This window comes from Chionomys nivalis, chromosome 22 (genome assembly GCF_950005125.1).
Source record: "Chionomys nivalis chromosome 22, mChiNiv1.1, whole genome shotgun sequence".
Taxonomy (NCBI): domain Eukaryota; kingdom Metazoa; phylum Chordata; class Mammalia; order Rodentia; family Cricetidae; genus Chionomys; species Chionomys nivalis.
This window is the reverse complement of record NC_080107.1, coordinates 45,895,200-45,909,517: the sequence shown is the minus strand read 5'-3', so window position 1 is coordinate 45,909,517 and position 14,318 is coordinate 45,895,200. Positions and strand designations below refer to the sequence as shown.

General features: G+C 49.8%; 1 protein-coding gene and 1 pseudogene across 1 annotated transcript; both read right to left on the bottom strand.

Annotated features, from left to right (window-relative positions):
* Positions 1-410: 410 nt before the first annotated feature.
* On the bottom strand, positions 411-7,391 carry Tor1b (torsin family 1 member B). Its single transcript, XM_057755777.1, has 5 exons — positions 7,141-7,391; positions 6,419-6,684; positions 3,938-4,113; positions 3,317-3,444; positions 411-2,681 (listed from the first exon to the last, which is right to left on the bottom strand). Exons 1-5 carry the CDS (start codon positions 7,337-7,339, stop codon positions 2,440-2,442), a joined length of 1,011 nt encoding a protein of 336 aa, XP_057611760.1. The 5' UTR covers positions 7,340-7,391; the 3' UTR covers positions 411-2,439.
* A 5,370-nt stretch (positions 7,392-12,761) lies between these two features.
* Positions 12,762-12,984, bottom strand: LOC130864943 (cytochrome c oxidase subunit 7C, mitochondrial-like; annotated as a pseudogene).
* Positions 12,985-14,318: the final 1,334 nt, after the last annotated feature.

Sequence of the window (14,318 nt, the reverse complement as noted above, 5' to 3'; positions counted from 1 at the left end):
TGATGGAGCAATGCTATCAGTGCTGCTGAAAAGCCAGCTTGGCAGTTACCCTGAGACCTGATCAACAAACAGAACTAGAATCAGGCTCTTTACCAGTTCTGGGCAGGAAGATCTCTCTCGAGCTAGAATGAAGACCGCTATGGCCAGGTAGATCGCACCATTAGGGGGATGTTATATCTCTGGCAGCCCCCTGCCTCTGAACTCCAGAGCTTCTCAGGAAGGTAGAGAACTTAGGAAGTGCCCAACTTTGGCCTCTAGGTGTATGTGCATGCATGTGATTGCCTACCCCTCACAAGTACAAACATACCAAAAGCCCAAAAGCAAACATTGATTTTTGTGTGATTCGGTCAGCCTGCGCATCCAGGTGTGGAAAGGAAAGGAAACACGAGCAGCTCTAGAGCCTTCATCCAGGTATGGAAAGGATACACAGGCAGCTCTAGAGCCTTCATTCGGAGCTCAGTTTGCTGCCATACAAATGAGGGAAGACTTAGTAAAAGTGACATTGCACTGGCTTTATTAGTCTGCGTCCAGCTCTCCTCATGCCTTCTCACAGGCAGGGTGGGGAGGCTGGGCCAGGCCCGGGCCTTTCCAGGTTACAGATCAGTAACAGCAGCAGTCCAAAGGTGGCCAACACGTGTCCATATATTGCATCATTGTAAACAGAAAAGCTTGTTTCTTCTTGACCAGGCACTCAACAGGTTAAATGGTGACTTGGCTCCAACTCAAGAACATGACATGGAAGTCAGCCTAACTTTGGCAGGCTTTGTTTCCTCTTTGTATGTAGCTTGGTTGGTTTTAAACTCGTCTTCCCAAGTGCTAGGATTACAGGCATGTATACCATGGGCCTGCTATTCCCTTGTGTGGCGGCCTAGACAGGCCTCCCAGGTCCTGGGACTAAAGGTGTGCACCACCACACCCAGTTCACCTTGGCATTTTTAAAAGACTAAATGTGATTCTCTATAAGGCGTTTCCATGTTAGAAAAATAGTCATTCCCCCACGTTCTGTAAACACAGGGCAGAGTTCTCGTGTCGGTGGCTGCAGGAGACTGGGACAGAGCAGAGCGGCTCACAAGGCCGGAACTGCAGGCTGGCTTTCCTACCGCCCCCTGAGAGGACACCCGGGACCCACCACAAATTGAGGGACCGTGGAGTCTAAAATTATGTCCATATCATTCCATGCTGCACATTTGACCCCATAACCCTTTTCTGCCCCCTTTAAAGAGTTTCATGTAGCTCAAGCTGGCCTCAATTCACAACATAGCAGAGGAACCCTAAATCCTGATCTTCCTGCTAGGATGGTGGGCATTGTGCCCCCACACCCAGCAACAATAAAAGCCTGGGAATACTAAGAATACTTATTCCATTTTATGTCCTGCCTAAGTTACACAGAGACAGGGTTTCTCTGTGTAACAGCCCTGGCTGTTCTGAAACTCACTTTGTAGATCAGGCTGCCCTCAAATTCAGAGATCTACCTGCCTCACCTCCCAAGAGCTGGACTAAAGACATGGGTGTGCCACTACCACTGACTGGGCACTTCTTAGGTTTTAAAATACACGGCACCTTATACTTTATTACCTAAGGTTTAGAAGTAAAAACATGTTTTAAAAATATTCATGTCCTTTAAAAAAAAAAAACCCGACATTTCTGGTATGTGTGGCACTCTTTTGGACAGAGTCTGAGCATACTGTGTGTGGCCAGGCGGTCCCTGGCCCAGAGCTCACTCTTCCTATGCATGCTGTACCTTCAGAGTAAGTTTAACAGGCAAACAGGAACCAAGATCTCCAACGCTTCAGTCTGTTCTGACAGGACCAGGATGAGGCTAGGACAAGGTTGAAGGCAAACCCACACACAGTAGGAGACAGGCGAGAGAATTCCACAGCGGGGGCTGCGAGAGCAGCAGCTAAGGAAAGGAATAGCCTCAAAAGGCTGTGTCCCACTGTGCCACAGGAGCCTCAGAGGGCGCCCCCACTACTCACGCTGACAGTTCAGCCAAGATCAAGTCCACATACATGCTCCCCTCAGAGATCAAGCATCTGCCAATGCCACCAGCTTCTGAAAACTGTCATGGAGTGCCAGCTCAGGGCAAGGAAAAACAAAACAAAACAAAAGACACAGTGGGTGCTCCTGGAAGAAAAAACCTGGTTCCTTAAGGCTGCAGCCCATTCGTGGCACCTGAGGCACGGTACCTTGGTCACACAGGATGTGTTCACAGGCCTCCCGTGTTCATGTCTCTAGGCACTTGTTTCACAGTAGCAGCGTTGGGTTCTACAAGTTCATCTCGAGATGCTGCCGTGCAGCACTGACAGCATCCCCAGAGGCCACAGGTGCAAATGTGCAAAGCCCCAAGGGGGGCTTCAAAGTGTTTCCACAAGGCAAGGCCCTGGAGGGGGTTGGGAGGCTCCCCTCCCCTGGATCCTCCCACCCCATGGGGTGAAGAGCTCAATAGAAATCTAGCCGTGACTGCACAGTCTTGCAGCCCTTGTCCGAGTAGATCTTCTCGTCTTTGGGGAAAAATGTCATTTCATCTGCCACCCTGGTGACGATGTCTTCGTTGACAGCATGCCCTCGGGCCCGCATCTCTGCCCGCACACACATCTTCACGTGTTTGTACTCCAAGGGCAGGAAGGGGATAAAGTAGTCGATGAGGTTCTTGTCTATCAGCCTACTGTGCCACAGACCACCTGCAGAACAAGACGGTCTTCTGTCATTGCCGCCTGGACACACCCATCTCTGATCCGGGTTCAGAGTCCATCCTTCATGGCTTTTCAAGACAGGATTTCTCTGTAGCTTTGGGGCCTGTCCCAGAACTCACTCTGTAAACCAGGCTGGCCTCAAACTCAGAGATCCGCCTGCCTCTGCCTCCTGAGTGCTGGGATTAAAGGCGTGCGCCACAACCCCCCGGCCATCCTTCATATCTTAACCCTTCCAGAGACTCTGTCAAGAGACATACATCCTGCCGGGCGATGGTGGCGCACGCCTTTAATCCCAGCACTCGGGAGGCAGAGGCAGGCGGATCTCTGTGAGTTCGAGACCAGCCTGGTCTACAGAGCTAGTTCCAGGACAGGCTCCAAAGCCACAGAGAAACCCTGTCTCGAAAAACCAAAAAAAAAAAAAAAAAAAAAAAAGAGACATACATCCTCATAATACCCTAAGAAAACTCCCTATGGCAGCAAAGCCGCAGCAAGAGTGACACTGGCTTCTTAAGACACTACTGAGAAGCAGTTCAATGCTACAGAGCACTGGGTGCCCCCACTCCATAGTGGACTCACTGTTAGCAGAGCACTGGGTGCCCCCCCACGGTCCTTAGTGGACTCACTGTGTTTGTTGTTGAAGACGCCCACGGACAGCACAGACTCCAGGTCCTTCAGCTGGATCTCTTCCCTCTTCCTTCCTGCCCGCCAGAAGTCCAGGGCTCTCTGAGTTATCAGGTCCCCGCCTGCATTACTGAGTTGGCCAGAGATGCAAAGCACTTCAGTTATCCCCAGCTCTCTGCCAAATGCACTCAGCCAAAGCTCATAAGGCATCACCGCAGCACCGCATGACACCCCCACTTCCAGTGCTCCAGAGATTTGTTTGAGATAGGTTTCTCTACTCTGTAGACCAGGCTGGCCTTGAATCTAACTCCCAAGTGCTGGGATTAAAGGTATGTGCCAAAGCTTTAATTCGGGACTATCTGCAACATGCTACCAGACAAGGGCAAAAGCATGTCTGCCTGCAAGAAAAGTAAATGCTTGCTTAGAGGGGCTGGCAGGGGCACTAAGTGCCTCACTGAGGGATCACTCTGGCTGATCCCCAACCCAGTTCCATGCCAGACTGACACCAGGAAGTGAAAATTGACAAATGAGCCCATGGCTTTGCCAAGATGGCAATTCTGTCCTAGATGGCCAAGAGAACCCATTCTAAGACTTATAGTCCCTGAGAAGCCTCCTTGGCTGACCTGAGGAAGATGAAGACGGCTTTGCGGTAGGAAATCCCATCCACCTGCTCATAGTAGTCGAGGAAGGGCTTGATTGCATCAATGATCCCGGGATGCAACTTATCCATCTCATCAAAGATGAAGACGGAGCTGCCACACGCGCTCACATTGCCCCGGATCCACTTCTGGAGCTGGTCCTAGACCAACCATAAAGAGAGGCACAGCTCAGAGGATTGAGGGTGAAGGGCTCCCTGGGCTTTGAGAAGCCATCAGCCGCATTTGTCCCCACACAGCAGGTAGACACTTTCCAAACTACCACAGGTGGAAAGGCCACCTAAGCCTGGCCACCTGAGTTCAATCCCCGGGACCCACATGGTGGAAGGAGAGCCGACTTCCGCAAGCCATCTACTGACCTCCACATACATGCCCACGGCTGGTACATGGACCTGTAACCTCAGCCTTCTGCAACAAAATGGGAAGTAGAGAATCGGGCAGAAGCTGGTTGGCCAACTCACCCAACATATCGTACAGCAGCCTCAAACAAGGAAGAAGGTAAGAGCCCTGGGGTTCCTTCTGTCGGGGCATTTTATTACAGCAATAGCAAAGAGACCAAGACGCCAGGCCAGCCAGGTACAGAGCAATGACAACTGGACTCAGATCTTCACAATGCAATGGCCACATCTTTGGACTGACACGGTGAGTACAGGAGCTGACCAGGCCAACAGGAAACGCACGGGACTACATTGCTAGCCCCTTTGCTTTCTTGGAACACTCAAGCAACAGCCTCTCATCCCCTATATGGGGGGAGGCCATAGCCATGAACCACGGCCTGCAAATACTGTAGTCTGAGGGATCTATAATAAAATGTGGAAAACGAACATTATGTTTGTGGTGGCAACAGCATGTCCTCAGCATCAACAAGCCTTGCTTTCAGGGGCTGGAGAGATGGCTCAGCGGTTAAGAGCACTGGCTGCTCTTCCAGCAGTCCTGAGTTCAATTCCCAGTACCCACATGGCAGCTCACAACTGTCTGTAACTCCAGTTCCAGGGCATTTGACTCTCACACCAATGGACATAAAATAATAATAATAAATTAAAAAAAAAAAAAAAAAAAAAACAAAATAAAAACCTTGCTTTCTATCCCCAGCACCTAAAAAACTGTCCTCCTCCCTGCCTTCAAAGATTCACTTTCATTTCCTTCTTCCCTTAGTTTCTGTTTGCTAGCCAGTTCCTGGAAGGACGAACAAGCCAGCCAGTTAACTCAGAAGCAGCCAAGGCACTGCACAGAGATTACACAAGGAGAAACAGTCTGGAGGTGTAGTTCTTTGAGACCCGAGGATGGAAGGAGCCAAGGGAATCAAAACTGTACCCTGCAAAACACAGGGCCAAGCCCAGGCTGCAGCACAGGGGAGAGCTTTCAATGAGGCCATTAGACTGTCCCACCTAACACCCTTTGCTCTGCTGGGAAGGCGAGTCACTTTCTGGGTGCCTAGGATCCAGATGGGAGGCGCTGAGTGCAGGCCGTACAAATCAGTCACCTTGCCTCTCATCTTTTCTCGTTCTAGCTCCTTCTCCTGCCCCCAAATTCCAGGGACTGAACCTATGGCCCCCAAACACAAGCTGGCTCCACACCCCCCCTTTTCAGACAAGGTTTCTCTATGTAGCCCTGGTTGTCCTGAAACTTCCTCATGTAGACCAGGCTGGCCTTGAACTCAGATCCACCTGCTGGAATGAAAGGCATGTGCCACCATGCCCATCTTCTGGCTCCTTCTAACATTCATAGCACCCCCTACCTCACTGGATTATTCTGGAATAGCATTTTAAGAGAAGGTGCTGTGCAGTGGTGGCGCACACCTTTAGTCCCAGCGCTCAGGAGGCAGAGGCAGGCGGATCTTTGTGAGTTCGAGGCCAGTATGGTCTTATGGTCTACACAGTGAGTTCCAGGCCAGCCAAGGCTACACAGAGAAACCCTGTCTCAAAAAACAAACAATAAATAAATAGGAGGCTGGGCACACCTATAATCCCAGCACTAAGGTGGGGGTAGAAGAATCAAAAGTTCAAGGCCAGCCTCAGCTATGTAGTGAATTGGATGCCAACCTGGGCTACATGACCACCACCACCCCACCCCCCGCCACACACACACACACACGCTTTAAGATGGGCAAAAGTGGTGGATGCCTGTTAATCTCAGTCCTCAGAAAGCTGGAGCAGTCAGATCCAGCCTGGGCTACACAATGAGACCTTAACTCAAAAAGCATAAATAAATACAGGCTAGGCATGGAAGCCCACAGCTTTGGTCCCAGCACTTGGGAGGCAGAGGCAGGAAGAGCTCTGTGAGTTCCAAGCCTGCCAGAGCTACATAGTGAAACTGTGAACAAGTAACAGAAAGGAACAAGCGAGGCAGAGAAGCCGGATGGAGCTACTGCAAGGCAGAAAGAAGCAGAGGCCAAGACTGCTGAGCAGGTGGCCCGGACATGCGAGCAGGTAGCAAAGGTTTCCTTGCCTGGTACAGTTTTGTCTTCTGCTCATGAGGGAAATGCAGGGTAGAGACGAACAGGTGGACAAAGTTACTCTTCAGGCCTTTTGGGTGGAGGTTCTCAGCCACAATCTGGCTGACAAAATTCTTGCCCGTGCCAGCCCAGCCGTGCATGGACAGAGTCAGTGCTTTCTTGGGATTTTTATTGTTCTTGAAGCCGGTCAGTGCCTTGAAAATCACTTCTGTGGCGAGGTGCTGTCCAAACAGCTTTGCCTCCAAGTTCAGCTTGAGGGCTGCGGAGGCGAGCCCGAAACAGAAAGAAAAAAATATACGTTAAAAAGGCACGGAGAAGGGCGCAGCTTAGCGGCTGATCCAAGTTTCAGAGCCCGAACCTTAAGGATCTAGAATCAGACCCTTTAAGCGGCAGTTCTCCTTAACCCTTAAGTGTCTGACAATGAAGCTACGCGGATTCTTTCATCCAGGGAAGAGCCATTTCGCCGCTGAGCTCCGTGCTAGTTTTCCCGCCACCCCTGCCGGCTCGGGGAAAAAAAAAGGCAAGAGCCAAAGGCGGGCGGACTTTCAGGGTGGTGGCGCACAGCCTCCCCGGCTGTGTCCAGTCCTCCGGGCGGTCACCGCAGGGAAGACCTGAGAAGGTGTGGCGAGTCTGTGTCCCGCGGCGCGTTGGGTTGGAGGTGGAACCGAACGCCCGGCGCCGTCCCGCCCGCCCCGACCTGCCCGCGGGCACGTACCCGACGCGTTGAGGGTCCGTTCCTCGTTGCAGCACTCGGAGAAGCGGCAGAACGCGCCCGAGTAGGACAGGTAACCGGTGAGCAACGACGCGGCCCCGATGGCGATGGCCATGCTCACCGGCTCGACCGCCGCCGCGACGCGGGCGGCCAGCAGAGCCCACAGGGCCGCGGAGCCCACGAACGCCCTGATGCCCCGCATCGCGCGCCACCCGGAGAAGTAATGCCGCGCTCGAATTCAGTCCCAGCAGAGCGGCAGACCTGCTTCCGGTACTGACGTCACTTCCGCCTGCCGAAAGAGCGGCCGCACTGGAAAGGGGCGGGAGGCTTGAGGCGCCTTTTTTTTTTTTTTTTTTTGGTTTTTCGAGACAGGGTTTCTCTGTGGTTTTGGAGCCTGTCCTGGAGCTAGCTCTTGTAGACCAGGCTGGTCTCGAACTCACAGAGATCCGCCTGCCTCTGCCTCCCAAGTGCTGGGATTAAAGGCGTGCGCCACCACCGCCCGGCGAGGCGCCTTTCTTGTAAGCGCCCTGAAACCTCTAGGATCCTGTGTTCTCCTCCGCCCACTCCAGGGTTTATTTATCCTTGGCTAACCAGGAACTCGCGCTGTAGACCAGGCTGGCCTTGAACTCATAGAGGTCCTCCTGCCTCTGCCCTCCCGAGTGCGTGGATTAAAGGCGTTTGCCACCACCGCCCGGCTTCACGCCTGATTTTAAGAGGTTTTCGCCGGATCTACAAGTCTACAGGTTCCAAAGAGAAACCCTGTCTCGAAAAACCAAAAAAAAAAAAAAAAAAAAAAGTCTTTTTTTTTTTTTCTAAATGTGTGTGTGTGTGTGTGTATGCTGGAGAGATGGTTCAGTAGTTAAGAGCTCCTCTGGAGGACCTCGGTTCAATTCCCTGCACCCATATCCTGGCTCTTTAATGGTCTGTAACTCCAGTTCCAGGGGCTCTTGACACCTTCTTCTGACCTATGTGAGCTCTGCACACACATGACACACACCACGCAAAACACTCTATACACACAAAGTAAATGAAAAACATGCATAGAGACGGGCAGTGGTGGTACATGCCTTTAACTAGCTCTCGTAACTTAACCCAAAGCTTTTTTTTAAAAAAAAAATATTTATTTATTATGTATACAACAATATCCTTTCTGCATGACTGCCAGAAGAGGGCGCCAGACCTCATTACAGATGGTTGTGAGGCACCATGTGGTTGCTGGGAACTGAGCTCAGGAACTCTGGAAGAGCAGGCAATGCTCTTAACCTCTGAGCCATCTCTCCAGCCCACCTGATAGGCCCTTTTTAAGAGCCTCTCAGAATCTCAAATTTGGGATTTGTCATCTGTCTCATTTCCCCTGGACTCTGATAGGCACTCTCACATCTGCCCGCCTCTAGCCTTCCGGAACAGCTGGCAAGCGCGCTTGGTGAGAGGCCCAGGGCTGAACATCCGGGATATGGAGCGCTTAGAGATACATGCTGGGGTTTCACAAGTAAATTCAGACATTCGTCCATGCTGCATGCCACATGGCAGGCCCCAGGCTATTTCTGGGAAGACAGCAGCAGTGCAGCAGACAGACTTGGTCCTGCCTTTCAGGACTTACAGGCTGTGGGGGAGGCAGGCAAGGGGACAAGGAACAATATTGAGCCGTCAAAGTTCAGGGACCCTGGAATAGGGAAAGCCTTGGCCTAAACTGGAGACTAAAGGTATTATTCAAACAAAACCAAAAACCAAGCAGTGGCATGGTCTATTAGAGAGTGGGGCTCATAGACAGTCGGTTTGAGGAGCTGAGGACAGCACACATTGTGGAGAATACTGGGAGGTGAGAACAGAGGGCAATGCAGAGACCAGAAGGCTTGCAGACACTGAACGACGTTAGCTCATGCTGTGGAGTAGAGTTGGGAGCCACAGGCTCCCAATAAGGACAACATAACCTGCTCAGGGATCATTCACCAGGGAGAAAGACTGTCACAGCAGTCCACTTATTCTTAGCCCAGGCTTTGCCAAACTTGATTGAGTTCTTTGGGCAGCCAATCTGCAACAGGTATCTCATGACACTCTGGCTGTGGGTGAGACCCAGCACCATATACAGTACCAGGCCTACATCAGGGGACAGGACAGGTGTTCCTGACCTCATGACAGAGCCACTGGTTATGACTGTTCTTATTTCTGGGGGGTTAGGGCAGAAGCTAAGGCCCCCAGGGATCCTGAAGGCTGATCTCGGTGACCTGTCTGAGTGTACTGATTAAAGTGATGATTAATAGTGATTATGAAAGAATTTTATCAATGTATCACATCAGGAAGAGAAGCAGATAAGGGGACCAGTGACCCCAAGTCCATCTTCTGGACAGTGGCACAGACTTTAGCTTTAGATAGAGGAGGACAAGGGACAAGAGGCATGCACATAGTTAAGCACTCTGATCAAAGGGTGGTCTGGTTGATCATTAGCTTGGTTCTAGTTCTGGATAATGACTTATGGGAATCTATACTCTTTGAAGGAACAAGCCTGTTGTCAGGAGCTTGCTCCAGCCATCCCTTCAGAGACAACTGTCTTCACAGGATGCTGGGCTGGCTCACCCATGATTGCGGTTGGTGTAGGTCCCTTGCCATAGGAATGTTGATTGATCAGACCTGTTCCGGAAATCCAAGCTGACTGAAGGGTTAGGACAATGACTGGAGCCCATTTTGGCATTCTGAAATACAATACAAGGCGGTAAAAGCTGACAGTAAATCAGGAGTGGTGGCACACAGAGGCAGATGGGTCTCTGAGTTCAAGGCCAGCCTGGTCCAAAGAGTGAATTCCAGGACACAGAGAAACTCTTATCTCAAAACAAAACAAACAAACAAAAAAAACAAACAACAACAGCAACATAAAACCCAAAAGACAACAAAAAACTGATAGTAGCCGGGTGGTGGTGGCGCACGCCTTTAATCCCAGCACTAGGGAGGCAGAGGCAGGCGGATCTCTGTGAGTTCAAGACCAGTCTGGTCTACAGAGCTAGTTCCAGGACAGGCTCCAAAACCACAGAGAAACTCTGTCTCGAAAAACCAAAAAAAATAAATAAATAAATAAAAAAAAATAAAATAAAAAAATAAACTGATAGTAGTTACCTGCATCTCAACAACTGGAAGACAGAGGCTAAAAGATTGGGAGTTAAAGGCCATCCTTGGCTATACAGTGAATTTGAGGCTAGTCTGGGCTATACAGAGTGAATTCCAGGATAGCCAGGGGTGTTACACAGAGAAACTTTTATCTCAAAACAAAACAAACGAACAAACAACAACGTAAAAACCAAAAGACAACAAAAAGTTAATAGCAGTTACCCGCGACTCAACAATTGGAAGACAGAGGCTAAAAGATTGGGGGTTAAAGGTCATCCTTGGCTATACAGTGAATTTGAGGCTAGTCTGGGCTACTTAACACCCTTTCTCAACACACACACACACACACACACACACGAAGGAAGAAAGAAAGAAGAGAAGACACTGGGCAGTGGCTCACACTTTTAGCCCCAGCACTCAGGAGACAAAGACAAAGGCAGGCGAGTCTCTGAGTTTGAGGCCAGATTGGTGTACAGAGTGAGTTCTAGGACAGCCAGGGCTGTTACACAGAGAAAACATGTCTTAAGACACCAAAATACCAACTAAACAAACAAAAAGGAAGAGACACGATGAAGGCTTCTCCATGCTTTAGTCACCTTGAGGGACTGCCTCCGAGTAAGGAGACAGAGCCTGTCACATTCTGATCACCTTGGACCCATACAGGGGTCAAGTCCATAGAAGGGAGGGGCCAGTTCTGTAGCTGAAACAATGTTCCAGAGGAAGCTACCGGTGGCCTGAGCTAAAACACAAGCAGGGACAGGCAGAGTAATGAACCTGAGAGTTGGTCTAGATGTGGAGCAGGACCAGGGACACGGTGATTCCTGGGGGCAGACGGAGAACAGAAGGGTGAGGAGGTAGCATGGCCCTCAGTTGTTCAGGTCCTGTGGTCTCATCTGTTTTCATGATTCTGAATAGCTAGGGTAGCCAAGACCCAAGAGCCATAGAGTCAGCATCAGGAGAGGGAGGATGCTGGCTGCTGAACGCTTCCAAAATGGTGCAGTTGTGGGATATTTGTACATTGTGTGACAATGTAATTCTGTGATTGGTGTAATAAAAAGCTGAACAGCCAATAGCTAGGCAGGAGGTATAGGCAGGACTTGTGGGCAGAGAGAGAACTCTGGGAAGAAGAAGACAGTCACCAGCCGGACATGCGGAGGCAGCATGTGACAGGAAGTGGGTTAAAGTAAATGGGTTAATTTAAGTTATAAAAGTTAGTGGGACAAACCTAAACTAAGGCCAAGATTTCATAGTTAACAATAAGTCTCTGTGTCATTATTCCGGAGCTGGCAGTACAGAGAAAGACTCATTACATGGCACCTTCTTGCTGTGTCCTCCATGCAGAAGGTGAAAGGACAAGGAAGGCCTCGCCAGCGTTAATCTTGTGAGGACCCAGTCAGACTACCTCTCAAGTCTCTGTGTGTATAGATGTGTGTGTGTGTGTGTTTGTGTGTGTGTGTGTAGCTACACATGCATCAGAGTGTCTATGTAGAGCCAGAGATCAATGTTTGCTATCTTCCTCAGTCCCTCTCGCTATATATTGAGCCGGGCGGTGGTGGCGCACACCTTTAATTCCAGCACTTAGAGGCAGAGGCAGGCAGATCTCTATGAATTTGAGGCCAACCTGTTCTACAAGAACTAGTTCCAGGACAGACTCCAAGGTTACAGAGAAACCCTGTCTTGAAAAACTAAAGAGAGAGAGAGAGAGAGAGACAGAGAGAGAGAGAGACAGAGAGAGAGAGAGAGAGAGAGAGAGAGAGAGAGAGAGAGAGAGAGAGAGAGAGAGAGGATGTGAATCTCGACACACAGCCCTAGCTGACCTGGAATTAACTATGTAGAACTAGGCTAGTTCAAGGAAACTTGAACTCACAGAGATTTGAGATCCACTTGCCTCTGCCTACCAATTACTGAAATTAAAAGATTTCACAACAATTTCTGGCTACCATCTCTTTTTTGGGGGATGAGGCTCCAACTTTTTTGTCTTCCACCTTCTTTTTTGAGATAAGATCACTCACTGAATTGGAAGCTCATCCATTTGGCTAGACAAGCTGCCCAGTGAGCTCTAAGGACTCCTCTGTCTCCATTCCTTCATCCCCCATGGCTGGGGTTACAGAGGCAGATGCAGCAGTATCTGGCTATTTTCTGAGTGCTGAGGATCTAAACTCAAATCCTTTACCATTGGAGGCATCTCCCAGCCCCCATGTTCCTAACACTCCTGTGTAGAAGCTAGCTTGATTTGGGAAATAACCAGGCCAGCTTAAAGATAGACAATTATATTTTTAATTCTTATAAGGGGAAACTCACGCCACAAGAATGGGAAGTCCGAGTTCAAAGTCTGAGTTCCACTGTGTCCAGCGGGAATCACCCAGAGAGCACACACCTGGTCTGTCCCAGTTTTTCTTCCTGCGTCTAGGTAGCCACACCTTAACTAGGCTCCACTATTTTTTTTTAATTTACAATTTTATTTAGTAATAAGAGTTCAAGAGTTTAATCCAGTTTTCAGATCACATCTCGTAAACAATCTTCATTCTGTTAAAGGGATGAATTAAATATTCTCATTTCTTAAGAAGCTGGTGCCTTACTATGAAGAAAGGAGCAGCAAATCCAGATCCAAAATACAGTCATTATTGCCAGTAACTGCCACTTGTTTTCCACCAAAAATAGCAAATTCTTCCCCGGGCCCTCCTCATAGTGGCTGCCATGGATCACCACTCCGGAGATGGTGAACCTCAGGACACTCTGGCTCAACATGGCGCCACAGGAAGGTCAGCGATGGGCGCAGGGGGTGGAAGGTCGAAGAAATGGCCGCACCACCACGCTCCTCTTCCTTCACAACCTTGCTCTACCGAAATAGGCTCCATTTTTTTTTTTTTTTTTTTTTTTGGTTTTTCGAGACAGGGTTTCTCTGTGGTTTTGGAGCGTGTCCTGGAACTTGCTCTGTAGACCAGGCTGGTCTCGAACTCACAGAGATCCGCCTGCCTCTGCCTCCCGAGTGCTGGGATTAAAGGCGTGCGCCACTACCGCCCGGCAGGCTCCATTTCTTTTTTTTTTTTTTTTTTAAATATTTATTTATTTATTATGTATACAATATTCTGTCTGTGTGTATGTCTGCAGGCCAGAAGAGGCACCAGACCTCATTACAGATGGTTATGAGCCACCATGTGGTTGCCGGGAATTGAACTCAGGACCTTTGGAAGAGCAGGCAATGCTCTTAAGCACTGAGCCATCTCTCCAGCCCCCCCAGGCTCCATTTCTTAAAGGTGATTGGTTAACAGAGCTTCCCCCATCACTCCTGCAGTGGGAGTTTATGTCCCACTGAATCTTAGAGGCCAGCTTTCAAACCATTTCTTGCAGGATGTGTAGGCTTTGTGGTCTCACTAGTCACAGGTACCAGTGACTAAGCTTTTGTGAATCCAGAATGTCACTCCAAATACTTCCAGAAATTGTGGCAGCACCCAGAGTCAGTGAACCTCTCTTTCACACAGGCACAGCCTGGGCAAGTTCTCTGCACATATGAACAGGTCAAAGCTGGGGGGTCACGTCGGTCTCTTCCTCGGCATGGTTGGCAAGTGTTGTTGGTTTCTCAGCAACTCTGAGAAGAAAAAGCACCCCCACTCTCCAGATAGGGAAACTGAGGCACGGGGTGGTACTATCACATGTCCAGGGCCACTCAGATAGGGAGAGAGGAACCAGAGCTAGGGCCATGGCTCTGGGCTGCTTCTTCACCTCCTGTGGCTGCACTCCAAGGGACATGCTAGAACTACCCAGCTGCATGCCCCTTTCCATAACCCAGTGGTTTCTGGCTCTGCGGAAAGAGGGAATGTCAATGGACACTTTCTCCACGGACATGATGAGAGAGGAAAGGAAAACAAGAGCATTCCCACCCAGCTTACTAAGGACGTGCGGCAGGACACTGTACACTGTGTAAAGATGGGGCATTGTGGTTTACTAAAAACGTGAATGATGAATAGTTGGGCAGGAGAGGTTAGGTGGGACGTCCGGGAGAGCGAGGAACTCAGGAGATGGACCTAGGCTCAGAGGAGGATGCCAGGGAGAGACACTGAGGAAGTCGGAGGTACAGAATA